General features: G+C 40.9%; 1 protein-coding gene across 5 annotated transcripts in view; it reads right to left on the minus strand.

Annotated features, from left to right (window-relative positions):
• The window catches only part of Cdc37l1 (cell division cycle 37 like 1), a 50,421-nt gene extending 41,826 nt beyond the window's left edge, over positions 1-8,595 (minus strand). For all 5 annotated transcript variants that reach the window (XM_028764005.1, XM_028764006.1, XM_028764007.1 and 2 more), the window contains exons 1-2: positions 8,278-8,595; positions 3,729-4,010 (exon numbers count right to left, since the gene is read on the minus strand). In XM_028764005.1, the coding sequence (XP_028619838.1) occupies positions 3,729-4,010; positions 8,278-8,409 (414 nt within the window). In that variant the 5' untranslated portion in view covers positions 8,410-8,595. The remainder of the gene's footprint in view (positions 1-3,728; positions 4,011-8,277) is intronic.
• Positions 8,596-13,364: the final 4,769 nt, after the last annotated feature.

Consider the following 13,364-nt stretch of genomic DNA (forward strand, 5'->3'; position numbering starts at 1 on the left):
ATTAGTTTTATTTAAAAATACAAATTTAGACATCACACAGAAAAATATCTGAATTAATCTTTTTATTAAGCAGATTACCCTAATCAAAAACAAGAATAGAAAGATTCTTTACATATGTAATTCACATCTGCATAAATAAAAGTTCAAATACTTGGAACTGTAGCCTAATCTTTGGGTTTCTCAATAGAAGCAAACTCAGTAATCCAAGCACATGAGTCAAAGATATTCACTATAAATTCTTCGAGAAGAAACAAAAAATATGGCTTGACTGCATTTCTAAAAAAAAAAAAAGTTCTCTTGGGAGGCTAGTTTAATCCTCCTTAAACTTCTAGTAAGAAAGAATTTGCATGTGTTAAGTCATAAAACAGACCAAGAAGTTTCTCATCTAACCAGCAAAACACAACAATTTTCCAAAGTATTCTCTGATACACTTATAAATTGATACTATCACTGCCAAAACTGAAATGATTAAACTAGCTCCCTGCCAGCTTGTACTTAAAAAAAAAAAAAAAAAAAAGCATCTTGTATTTTGTTACCTAGATCAATACTATCCTAGCTACAAATATACCTTAAATTTTTCTACTAGCATTAGTAGAAGCATTAAAAAACAGAGATAAGGGCTGGAGAGATGGCTCAGTGGTTAAGAGCACTGACTGCCCTTCCCAAGGTCCTAAGTTCAAATCCTAGCAACCATATGGTGGCTCGCAACCATCTGTAATGGGATCTGATGCCCTCTTCTGAGGTCTGAAGATAGCTACAGTGTACTCATATACATAAAGTAAATAAATTAAAAAAAAAGCAGAGATAAAGATGAAGTTCATAATAGATTAAACATATCATTGAACATAAAACACACACAAAAAAAAAATTAACAAAATACTTCACTTTTGGTGTATTTGGTATTGAGTAATGGAATCTGGTGTATTTATTTTACAAGATTCAGGTATGTATCCCTGGGCATGGTGTCACATGTCTGGGGGTTGGAGGGAGGAAGCAGAGGCCTACACACAGATCTCCAAGTTTGAGGCCTTTGTGGACTACCTAAGAAAGTTCCAGATGGGCCAGGGCTACACAATGAGATCCCATCTAAAAATAAAATTAAAACAAAACTGTTTGTCTTTAAAACAACAAAAAACTATTAATTTGGCAGAAGTACTATACTTTTTAAGAGACTCTACTCTCTAGATTATTAATTTTAAAGGGCTGTTTCAGTCTTTTAATACTATTGCTTAAAAGTTAAGATAGGTACCCAAAACAAGACATGGGTGCCTGATCCTTGTATTCAGTATGGTACTTGATGACTTATGCAAAGACAAAGAAGACACAAACAGGAAAGGAAGAAGTAAATGTGTTCTTATTTGTAATAATATAATTCTACAGGTCAGAGACCTCAATGACTGCATCACAAAATCTTTAATCTGATACACACTTTCAGCAAAGTGATAAGATACAAAACTAACATAAAGACATCAGTAGCTTATAAACTAATAACATGCTGAGAAATAAATGCGGAAAAAAAAATCACACTCATGATTGCCTAAAGACCTTGGAATAAACTTAACTCTAACAAGAAAGTGAAAAACATCTATAGTAAAAACCCTAAAATGCTGAGGAAAGAAATAAAAAATAGAAAATATGAAGATCTCATTGTTGATAGACAAGATTTAATACTGCAAAAATGGCTGTGGTATCAAAACCAATTACAGATTCAATGTGATCTCTATCAAAATCCCAATGAGGTTCTTCACAGAAAGCAGGAAGAAAAAAATTCAAATGGAAGCACAAAAGACCACAGATAGCCTAAACAAGTTCAGCTAAAAGAGAATACAAGAGGTATCACTGTTCTTGACTTCAATTGTGTATGAGAGAGCCACAGCTGACAAAAATGTCAAAAATAAATTATTTATCAGAGAAAAGGCAGCTTCTTCAAGTGGTAGTGGCCAACTGGATAGCCACACACAGAAGAATCTAGATCTTTATCTCAACTGAATGCATCAAAGACCTAACGGGAGACCTGAAACTCTGGTATTACTAAAGGAGAAAGTACAGAAAACACTTCAAGATAACAGGATAGGAAAAGACGCTGGAGAGGAGGGCTCCAGTCACTAAGAAATAACACCAGCAATTAACCAAAGAGACTTTACAGACAGTCTCTACATAGCAAATACAAAGAGATGGCCTACAAAATGAGGTAAAAATCTCATTTTGAGCTGTACCTCAGAGGTCTAATCCCTATTTTAAGATTAAACTGTTTTATTCTATTTACCTGTTTGTTTAGTTTGCATGAGTACAGATGTGTATGTGTATGCTTGCGCCCCCGCTTCTCTCTGTGAACATGTATGTGTGAACATATCATAGAGTATGTGTGGTGGTCAAAAGACAATCTGCAAGCGCCTCTCCCTTCACCATGTGGGTCCTCAGGATCACACTTAGGTCGTTAGGCTTGGCGGCAAGCATAATTACCTGCTGAACCATCTCACTTACCCTAATCTCTTTTACTATAGCACACAAAGAAGCAAAATACTAAATGATGAGAAATCAAACAATCCATTCAATAAATGAGCTAATGGAGTGAGCAGACAATCATCAAAAATTAAATACAAACGGTCAACAAATATATGGAAAAATGTCTGATATAGCCATCCAAGAAATACAAATCAAAACTGCATTGAGATTCCATTTTACCACAATCAGAATAATAGTCACTACGAAAACAAATAATAAATGCTCAAGGTTGCAGACAAAAGGGCACACCTATACACTAACAGGAATGTAAGAGAGCCCATCTACTATGAATGTTAGTATGTGGGTTTCTCAAGAAACTAAAAATAGAACCACCGTATGTCCCAGCTATGTACACTATTCTTGGGTATTTACCTGAAAGATGCCACTTAACATATCAAAGATAGATGTCAAAATTTGCTGCATCATCATTTTATTAGCTCTGGGACTAACATGGATGCCCAACAACTGAATGATAAAGTGAAATTAAATATATACCACTGCACGCGCACGCGCACACACGCACACACACACACACACACGAATATGCTGTAGCCACAAAAAAGAATGATGCTATGTGATTTGCAGAAAAATGATTTGCATCTGGATATAATCATATTTCTATAGATGCACAGAGTCACTAAAGCACAGACAATATGGAAACATGTGAGACTAGGGGCACAAAGGCAACTAACAGGATGGGAGTGGGTGAGAAAAGGGAGCATAAAAGGGCATAGGAGCCAGGCATCTCAAAGTGCACTGTATACCCGCACGAAAATGGCTTTATGTAATCTAGTATGATAATATTAAGTTGAAAAAAAATTATCACCTGAGTTTACTAAATCCATGCTGGTAAATTGAACGACTTTATTTACAAATTCAGTAACTACATGTGTTACAAAATCACTTGGCAGCATCAGAAAGTACTCACACCTCAGGTTTAGCACACAGGTCTGTGCTACACATCACCTTTTGAGCTGGGGTCATCCTACCTGCCTCCCTCTTCCCAGCTACCCTACATGCTGAAGGAAGCAAGGCTTAGAGATGTTGCCTGTTTAACAGGTTTCTGGTGCTTTGCAACAGTTACTTTCAGATGCTTCTGGTTTTCCTTCTTCGTTTTTATCTGCAGTGCTGGGAATGGAGCCCAGGGCCTCTTGCATGCTCTACCTCTGAGCCAAATACCCAGCCCCCTTTCATCTTTCTTTATGGTCCAACAAAGATCATACCTTATTAAAAACATCCTTACTAATGGCATCCATGTTCCAGAGACACATCCTCTCTCTTTGGACCAGAGCCTCCTCTTTCTGTCTCCATTCTTCTTCCCGTTGCCTCAGTTCTGACACCGCAGTCTGTGCTTTGGCATGTTCCTGATCCAAGGACTCAGAGTTATGCAGTGCTAAGCTGCCAAGTTTCTGCTGGGCTTCAGCAAGATTCCATTTGCACGCCACAGAGCTCTTTACAAATTCTTTCTGCTTTTGGCAAGCCAGCTCAATCCCATGGCTATACATCTAAATAGAACAGAACAACAACTGTATTAGTAAGCAATGAAGGCAGCAGCAATGACACAGCTTGTTCTTTTCCAACTCACAGGGTCTCTGTATGACGTTTTTGGTACACAGCATATCTGTATTCTTTGTCTACAACTGCAGTTTACAACCATCAATTCGACTCTAAGCTTCTTTGTTCATCTATGCCCCTCCCCTGACAACTAATACCACAAAGGCTGGCAACTTTCAGTGACTTGCAGAGCTGGCCCACAACAAACATCAGATGTGCCGGCTCCAGAATCCTTCACCAGAAGGAGGAAAGCAAAGCTTATGTCCAGTTCATCAGTCAAGGCTCCCCTCCCTGAAAATCATCCCTTCAGCGCTTTAGCCTACAAGATCTTCCTGCAGTGAACATCCTTCACTTCAAAGCAACCAGTTATTGGCTCCTAGTTTCTTTGTGTCATCACAATCTGTGATGATGTGAGAGTTCTTAACAAAAATGTTATGTAAATGATTATATCACACAGGCACACCTTACCTTAATCCTAATCAAAACAGGGACAGTTGAATTGAGAAGTGCCAACTGATGGCTCTGCTCTACTCAGGAGAAATTACTTTTAATACTTTCATAACTACCCATGTAAATGCAGTGGGTGTTTAATTCCTTATATACCTTGTCTCAACAACAAAACTCGAAGGCATTGGTTGTTTTTTTTTTTCCTTTTTTAGGATTTCTTGGTTAAATATACAACTTTATACTACTTACTAAGAATCACTGTTCTTAATCTGTTCCCAGAACTGTACCACTACTCAAGCCTTTATAAATTTACATCTCAACTGTAAAATGTAATCCTACTTTTGGTTTTCATTACCCATTCTCTACTTGAGTGACCCTTCAAAGCGGGGGGCGGGGGTGCAGTCATGCGTTCTCCTAGAGTCTATTACTATAAAGTACAAGCTCCTTAGTTCCAGTAAGTTTTACTTACTAGCTTATTCTTCCCACCTTCAGGACCCTATTCTCCCTTTCATTGATAACGCTCTGTCCTCCTAAGCCTTTTCTTATCCATTCTCTCCAAACCCAAGATATACACATTGCTATAATGGTATATTTTTAACATTTATACTTATTTTCTCCCTGATTCCAGGCTTTATAAGGAGTTAGAATTCAATAACTGTTAGATGAATAAATTAATCTTTACTTCTTGAACAAACTGTTCTGAAATGGTAGTAAACATGAGTTTTCTGGCACATTCAAGATTTCTACTGGCTATCTGTGGATACTTGCCATCCTGTTTCCTTATTTAGGGGTTATTTGGGTTTCAAGCCCAGATATTGCCATATCTCTAAATAATAAGTAAAAAATTTATTTTTACTTCTTGATACCCTAGAAAAATTATGAGGTTGGAGAGTTGGCACAATGGTTGAGGTTGCTTGTTACTCTTGTAGAGGACCTGGGCTCTGTTTCTAGCACCCATATGGTGACTCACAATGGTCTGTAACTTCAGGACATCCAATACTGTCTTTGTACCTTAGCAGGCATCAGGAATGCATGGGATGCACACACATGCATGCAAGCAAGACTCATACACATAAAATAATAAAATGATGTTTTAAAAGAATAATTATCAATAGTGTTACACACCTTTAATCCCAGCACTTGGGATGCAGAGGCAGGCAGATCTCTGTGAATTAGAGGTCAGCCTGGTCTACAGAGTAAGTTTCAGGACAGCTAGGCTACACAGAGAAACTTTTATCTCTGGGGGGTGGGGGGTTGGGGGGGGAAGCCAGAAAAAGGAGAAAAATAAAGCTGTAAAACTTAATTTGTAAAAAACAAAGTTATACCAATAAAGGCAATTATTAAAAGCAGGGTGCAAGATCTTGTCCTTTCTAATTATATAAAACCAAATATTTCTCAAATCAAACCAATTACCAGAATTGTTTATATTTAAATTATTGTCCATAGACTACCATATACCATTTGGTCATACTATCAGACATGCATTGAGATGACTAAGTATACTATTGGGTCTTTAAGAAAAAGAAGCAACACAGGGAAGTGAACCCACGTGAGGCACGCACTCTCTGCTGAGCTGCATTCTGAGCGAGCCCTTATCAAGTTTTATTTTAATCTGTGATCATATAAAAGTTTAACAGGACATGATTTTAGTGAGCAAAACTCTGCAAAGAAACTGTTATTGTTAAAGTCTACTGGAACAACTTTATATCAAAAATTCTCAAATAGCAGCCAGACAGGATCCCAGCATTAAATGGGCCAAGTGGACACAGGCCCTACTTCTAACCAAGAATTAGTTTGCAATTGGTACCTGCTAGAAAGGGAAAATCACTAAGTACCCATCTCCAGGGCCAGCTGTCCTATGCTGACAGTAGTTGGCCGACACAGAATGAACTCTTGAGTTTTTGGTTTTTGTGTGTGTTTGTGAACTTTCTGTTCCATTTTAGCATTTTAAATCATTTTTAAAATGTTATTCATTTGGTCTTTTGCTTGTTTATTTTGATTTCATTTGGATAGTTTGTTTTAAAAGAGAGGGAGAATGTAAAGTGGGGTGGATAGAGAGGAGGGGAGGAGCTGGAGGAGCTGAGAGAGTGGAAAACAAGATGCAAATATATTATATGAACTTTTAATTTTAAAAAGATACAAGGTTTGTTTGTTTATCTTAAAGTTCTCAACTTCTGGCTTGCCTTCTCACACATCACTTGTTACACTGAGATTCTCTCTTTCTCTCTCTCTCTCTCTCTCTCTCTCTCTCTCTCTCTCTCTCTCTCTCACATTTAGTAAAAATTAAGCCAGTAGTTTAAGATGGATTTTAAAAGCCTGTTGACTGATTAAACATTTTATTCTTTTTAAATATTCCAACCCTCAAATTTAAGTCTTAAAGCTTGCAAGACACATAAACAGGCTTGTAATAACTATATGTTCTTAGAAGTAATGACTTTGCAAATTTTACCACCATTTAAAGGCCTGCTCATCCAAATAAAATTTTATAGTATTTCTCTGGATAGGCAGTGCAAAAGTCAGCCAGAAAGAACGCCGGACTGGGAGTCATGAGTTCTAGTGGGGACTCTGCCACTATCTAACTAGATGATCCTGGGAGATCTCCCACCCCATCACCTAAACAAATGCACAGGGAAAATAAATTGCTTTAAGATATTGGGTTTCTTGGATTACTTCTTCTTTGAGTCAACCACAGTGCACTGAAATTGAGACGGCTTTCCCTTGCCTGCCCAAACTGACACCAGCACTTCTTGTTTTCTCCCCCTGTAATACCTACGTATACACAGATGACACCAGTGATCTGTAATTAGTAGGTGGCTACTGACCCATCAACTCTCATTTTGCCTTACTTTCCCTATGACTAGTTGGATGACCATAGTCTGTGGTTATGAAACAGCATACTGTGTGTGAGCCCAATCAACACAGCTGGCAGGCAATTTAAACCGGTCATCCTTAAGAAAAGCTGTTATAACAATTGGACCACAGTTTTGCAAAAACGCCTAGAAATCAGACACCTACAATCAATGTCATTGAAAAGATTAGTGTTTAGTCTGTGCTTTTGAAATCTAGTTCAAAACACACCCAGGTGAGCAGTCAGGAGAAGGTGATGTACATAGCATAGCATCCCCATAAACCTTAAGTGGTTGACAGCTTTCTGAGGCAGGAAAGCTGGGTTGAAAAACACATGTAGTATCAGAAACTTCGAGTAGAAGTCTGAAACAAAAGCTAATTCTGTAGCTGTATGTTTTCACTGAAGACTGACGCGGAATGAAACTATGAACACAGTAAGGGACCAATGATAGAGAGAAACGGAGGTGTGCTGCCAGCGTCAAAGACGAGGCTTACAGAATTTGCTGAGATGTCAGCGTGGGAAAGAGCACGTGAGATGTTTATGTCAGGACTCGGTGTACTATTATAGAAGTACAATCACTCTCTGTTCCTATCAACTGTGCACAAAGTAGCTGGCGCTTGTAATAAAGGCTCGGATGAAAGCACGCACAAGAGGACAAAGGGTCAATGTTATACAGCTTGGGCTGCCCCCAAAGCTCCACGCTGACACGAGAGAGGAAGAGGAGGAATCTCTTGCAAAGGTGAGGGGCAATCAGCCCAGGGGAAGAAACAAGTGTGCGTGGCCGTGGAGGTCGGGAATGCGCGCGTGGCCACCTCCTTTCTCGCGGAAGATGCTGCCGGAGCTGTGGCTTGGCATCAGGGTCCCCGCGATGCCCGCAGACATTTCCCATCCCCCGCCCCCAGCAGCACGCAGGCCGCTCTCACCTGGGCGCCGCTGTCCGGTACCGGAGAGTAGTGGGAAGAAGAGGGGGACACGTCTAAATCACTCTCCTCCTCGGTGTCCCCGCCAGTCCGCGGGAAGCTCCAAGGGCCCGGTGGCGGCCACGGCTGCTCCATGTCCCACTGGCCCGGGCCCGACAACCGCCACCGCCAACGGCCCTGGCGTGAGTGGAACCTGCTGGGCGGAGCCAGCCGCCCCGCCGGCCACGGTCGTTACCCAGAATCCCTCTGCCGCTGGCGAAGTCGATACACTCCCGGAGCAGGCCTGGACTGTGCCGCCGGCGGACTGCGGAAGAAGAAGTAGCCGGCCGAGGCGTCATTTCCGGTGGGTGTGACAGGGCGTGGCCACGTCTGGACCAAGAGGCAAAGTCTGGAGCTTAAGTCCAGGGAAGCTAACTAGGGCCTCTGCGGGTTCGGATCCGGGCGGTCACAGGGTGTTCTGACTTGTCCCTCTTCTGTTTCAAAACTGCAGCTCCTTCGTGTACACCAGTCTAAGTCGGAGTCGAAGGGGACCCTTTTAGGAAGCAGAGCCAACTTTCCTTTAACTTCAAATTACCCGCTACAAGACTGTTCTCCAAATCCTAGCACAGCAGAGGAGGACACTAAAAATAAAATACTGGGGCAAGCACGTTTGTGAAGAATTGAAACAAGTAGAAGACATATCAGAGAGCTTTCTGTCCCTCGTTATCTTTTAGAATCCTGAAGGTCCGTGTGCTCGTTGGCCCTTTTCTTTTTGAGACGAAATGACCCACCAGAGCCCGAGAACACATTTTAAGAGAAAAATCCAAAGATTGGGAATGTACCCTGGTGGTAAAGTGCTCACCTAACGTAGGCAAGGCCCTAGTTTCAGTTGCTAGGACCAAAGAGTGAGAAACAGGGATATCTAGGAACTAGGAAAGTCTAACTTCTCAGCCTGCATGTTTAACAATCAGGCTTGTTGTCTATTCACAATCAGATAAGACAACAGAATATCAATCTTTCAACCTTTGATTGGCAGACCGTGGGGGTGGGGAGGGATTCCACAGGAGTAGGGCAGAGGACCACATCAGTTTTCCTGCTCTGTCATTTTTCACAACAATCCTTTGACACAAGGTTTCTCACTGAGCTTGGAAAACTGACCCCAAGCCTTCTTAGTCCACTTACAGAGCTAGGGTTAGAGGTGCAGGCTTGTTGGGGATTTGAACTAAGGTCCTCATGCTTGCTCGGCTAACATTCTTACCTACTGAGTCATCTGCCTTAGCCCTGCCTGGCAAACTCTAAAGGTTAGTTAATCCTAATGGTTGAGCAATACATGAGAAAAATGTTGGTAAAAATGCTGTGTAACATTTAAGGAAGAGGGATGACATAGGAAGCTTATATGCTTCAGTTCTGCTCTTTCATGACCAGGAAAATATACAACTGTATTTTTACAGCGGTATCCAAAGACGTGTCTGCAAAGATGTTTTGGGGGTAGTAAAGGAAAGCTAAAACTAAGTAAGTAGAAGCAATGGAAGAGTAGATCTCAGCGTGCTGATGTGGAAATAGCTCTGAAAAGAACTAGGTGTGGTGATACAAGTCTGTAATCCTGGGAAAGACTGAGGCATGAGAATTATCATGTTCACCACCACCCTGGGCTACATAGATGGGGCACTGAGTTAAAGAAACCAAGTTGCAGAATTAGATTATGCAAAGTGAGAACTGTTTGTTTGTTTTAAGGAGCAGGGCAGAGAAAGAACACACTAGGAGATTAGAGCATATTGCCAGAGTTTGTTTGAGGCCAAGCAGAGCAAAAAAAGTTAGAGGTTTAGAGAGAATCAGATTGAATCAGCTAACTTGGAGAAGTGTTTGATCCAGAACAACTGACTTGAACCAGCCAGCCAGAGCTCAGAAAGAACAAGAAAATGTGAGCTTATTCAGCAGCAAGTCTCAGAGGCTGAAAACATTCTCAGCTTAGATTAGATTCTGTGGAGGCTGGAAGCTTCTAGGACTAGGTCTATGTTAACAGATGGCAGTAAGCATCAGAGATGACAGTTATTCAGGAGAATAAAAGATATTTTCACAAAAATCTTGGAAGAGATAGAAGAGATGTAATAATTACTTTTTGGCTAAGGCCAGGGATGGAAAATTCTGAGGGTCTTAATTTCCTATTTAGCCTTCCTGTATTGCATTGATTGTTACAGGATATTTGATTATTGTTTATAGAAAACCCAATTGTTAAAGATACTGCCTTTGTCAGATGCAGTTAGGTGTGTCCTATATAGATACAGTTTGATGTGCCACTAAAAGTCTCAATAGATAAGCAGGCTGAAGAATAAAAAGTTCCTGCCTACTTTAAGGCAAGTTGCTTGGGAGAGGTCTAGTGGTCTTTGCTCTATGACCCAATTTGCTCTATGACCTGAGGCAAAGTGGGCTGGATGGCTTTGAGCTGCCCCATCATAAAGGTGAAGCGTTCAGCCCCTACTCATTTGGCTTGGAGCCTCCCACCATGATGGTGCTGTGGTTCAACCTGCCAAAGAATAGGGGAGGAGCTAGAGACTTCTTTTATAGCAAGTGGACCTTTGAGCACTCTCTCTTATGGCTTGGAAGAGCCTTCCTGAAAGAAGCTCCGGGTAAGAGACAGGGGTTCTCTCTGTGGACTTGTAAACCACAGAGAAGCAATTGGGAGGATGCAGGTGAAACAGTATTCTAGGAAAGAGAGCTAAGGAGCCCTCTTGGGTTTGGAGGAGCTCAAGAGAAAGGCAGACTAGCTCAGTAGAATGACACAGATAGAAAGAGATTTCGAAAGAAACAGCAGGTTAGTTGTAGGATCAGCCTTGTAAATAGATATTTTGTTAAGAAAGTAAAGTCACTTCACTGAATTAGCAGATCTCCACCACAGGTCCCACCTTCTGTGTCTTTATGGATATAACTTATTAAATAAATTTAAAAGGATGAAAATTACAGCTGATAAGATTTTCCTACAAGTGTATAACTTTGTAACCATAAATAAAAGTTGAAAAGCTTTTCACGCAACCCTTGTTGAGGTCAGGTATAAAATGTCAAGAGGGAAAGTGTCACAGGTTAGAGAAAATGAAAACACTTTATTTTTCCCTTCTTTATTTATCTGAAACCACAAAGTGCTTTGAGTGGTGCCTGGCTATAACTTTAATGTTTTCAAATCCTATTTTTAATGATGGTTCTTAAATGCTTTAACCTCCCTTGTAGCCCAACACCCACCAGAGGTAGTAGAAAAGAAAGGATAGGGGAAAGTGGACCTGTTTAGAAAGGTCCTTTGGAACAACTCCCATCTGTGTTATCTGGAAATCAGCAGTTTGGTTCATAGGTCAGTAGCGGCAGCTCGATCTGCTCGCAAACACTTCACAGATATACCAACAGTCCAGTTTGGTAGAGTCCGGATAGCAAACACACATCAGCAGTGGTGGCATTACCTAGCAGAGATAGCCAGGTCTCAGTCTTTCTTGAAACAGCAGGAAGGAGCAGGAGGAACATCAGAGGTTCTTGGCTGTGCCTCTCTCTGGGAAGTGAAGATCAGCGAAGACTTGAGACGCACAAGCATTGCACAGCTGGCTCTATAAGCAAGCCTAGCTCAGCCTCTGTCACTGTCCCTGGAGTCCTATTTATACCCTCTAAACATCACATGTCCTCCATGGGTCTTGCCTTAGCACAGTCAGCTGATATCACTCTGGCAATCAGCCCAAGTCCTCGGAAGTGACAAGAAACTGCAGCACATCACCAGAAGTTTTTTGGTGCATTTCTCTCTGTGGAGTCCTGATAATCGCAGCTCAACTACGCAATGTAAAGTGGCCCAATACATGCTTGTTAGCAAACAATCCTTCATCACGTGTGCTTTCACAGGCTTGTTTTAGCAGAACATCCTTTCACCTGTGTCTGCTTCAGCAAACCATTCCTTCATGAGTCTGCCTTAGTCTTTCACCTGTGTCCACTTCAGGAAAACACTCCTTCAAGGGTTTGTTCCAGCAAAATATCATCCAACCGACTTTCCAAAGAACCCTTAAGTTTCCACTTCATAACCCCCTTTCTGTTTTAAGAGTTGTCCTTTTCTCTAACATTAGCTATCGATACACCATAGAAATAAGAATCATCGCACTTTCAATAAATGGCTTATGTACAATATAGTCTAACAAAAAACTTTAAATTTCTATCAATATATAATGAACAAAAACCCTAAATATCTCTCAATATACAATAATTCAAACAAAAAAACTTAAATTTCTATCAATAAACAATAAAAAACCCTTAAATTTCTACTAATATACAATAATTAAACAAAAAACAAATATCTTTTGTTTTAGGGTTTCTATTCCTGCACAAAACATCATGATCAAGAAGCAAGTTGGGGAGGATAGGGTTTATTCAGTTACACTTCTTCATTGCTGGTTTTTTAAAAAAATCTTTCCCATTAACATGATGTTTCTCATGAAATTTTGAGGCTTCTAACATATTTCCTACTAGTAGTTGGTCGATTTCATCATTTCCTTGAGCTAATGGACCAGGCAAAGCTATATGAGATGAAATATGAGTAATATATTGTAACAAGCCATTCTGCTGCTCCGGTCCGCGGGTCAGGGAGCAAGAGAGAGAGTGGGGACAGGGACTCGAAGAATGGAGACAAGACGAAGTCTGGTCAAAGACGGAGTCTGCTGCTGGAGATGGAGTCTGAGTCTGTCTGCTCTGTCTAGTCTGTCTGCCTGAGTCTGTCTGAGTCTGTCTCGGTCTAGTCTCTCTGTCTAGTCTAGTCTGTATGCTCTGAGTCTATCTGCTCTGAGTCAGTCTGTCTAGTCTGAGTCTGTCTGGAGACGAAATCTGTCTGCTCTGACTAGTCTGTCTGCTCTGACTCTGACTGCCTCTGACTGATATCTCTCCCGAGTCTCTCAAGTGCTGGGATTAAAGGCAGGTGCTACCACTGCCTAGCCTTGACTGAAAGGATCAAGATAATTATCAGAGTGTGCTCAGCTGTTGTAGGCTGTTGAAAACAAGTCTCTTGTCAGGGTACATGGCTCAAGATGGCTGCAAAGATAATAGCCGCCCTCGGCCCAGAGTCGGCTCCCAACAATATATAATGGATAATTTCT

The sequence above is a fragment of the Grammomys surdaster genome, unplaced genomic scaffold (assembly GCF_004785775.1).
Source record: "Grammomys surdaster isolate TR1022 unplaced genomic scaffold, NIH_TR_1.0 141, whole genome shotgun sequence".
Taxonomy (NCBI): Eukaryota; Metazoa; Chordata; class Mammalia; order Rodentia; family Muridae; genus Grammomys; species Grammomys surdaster.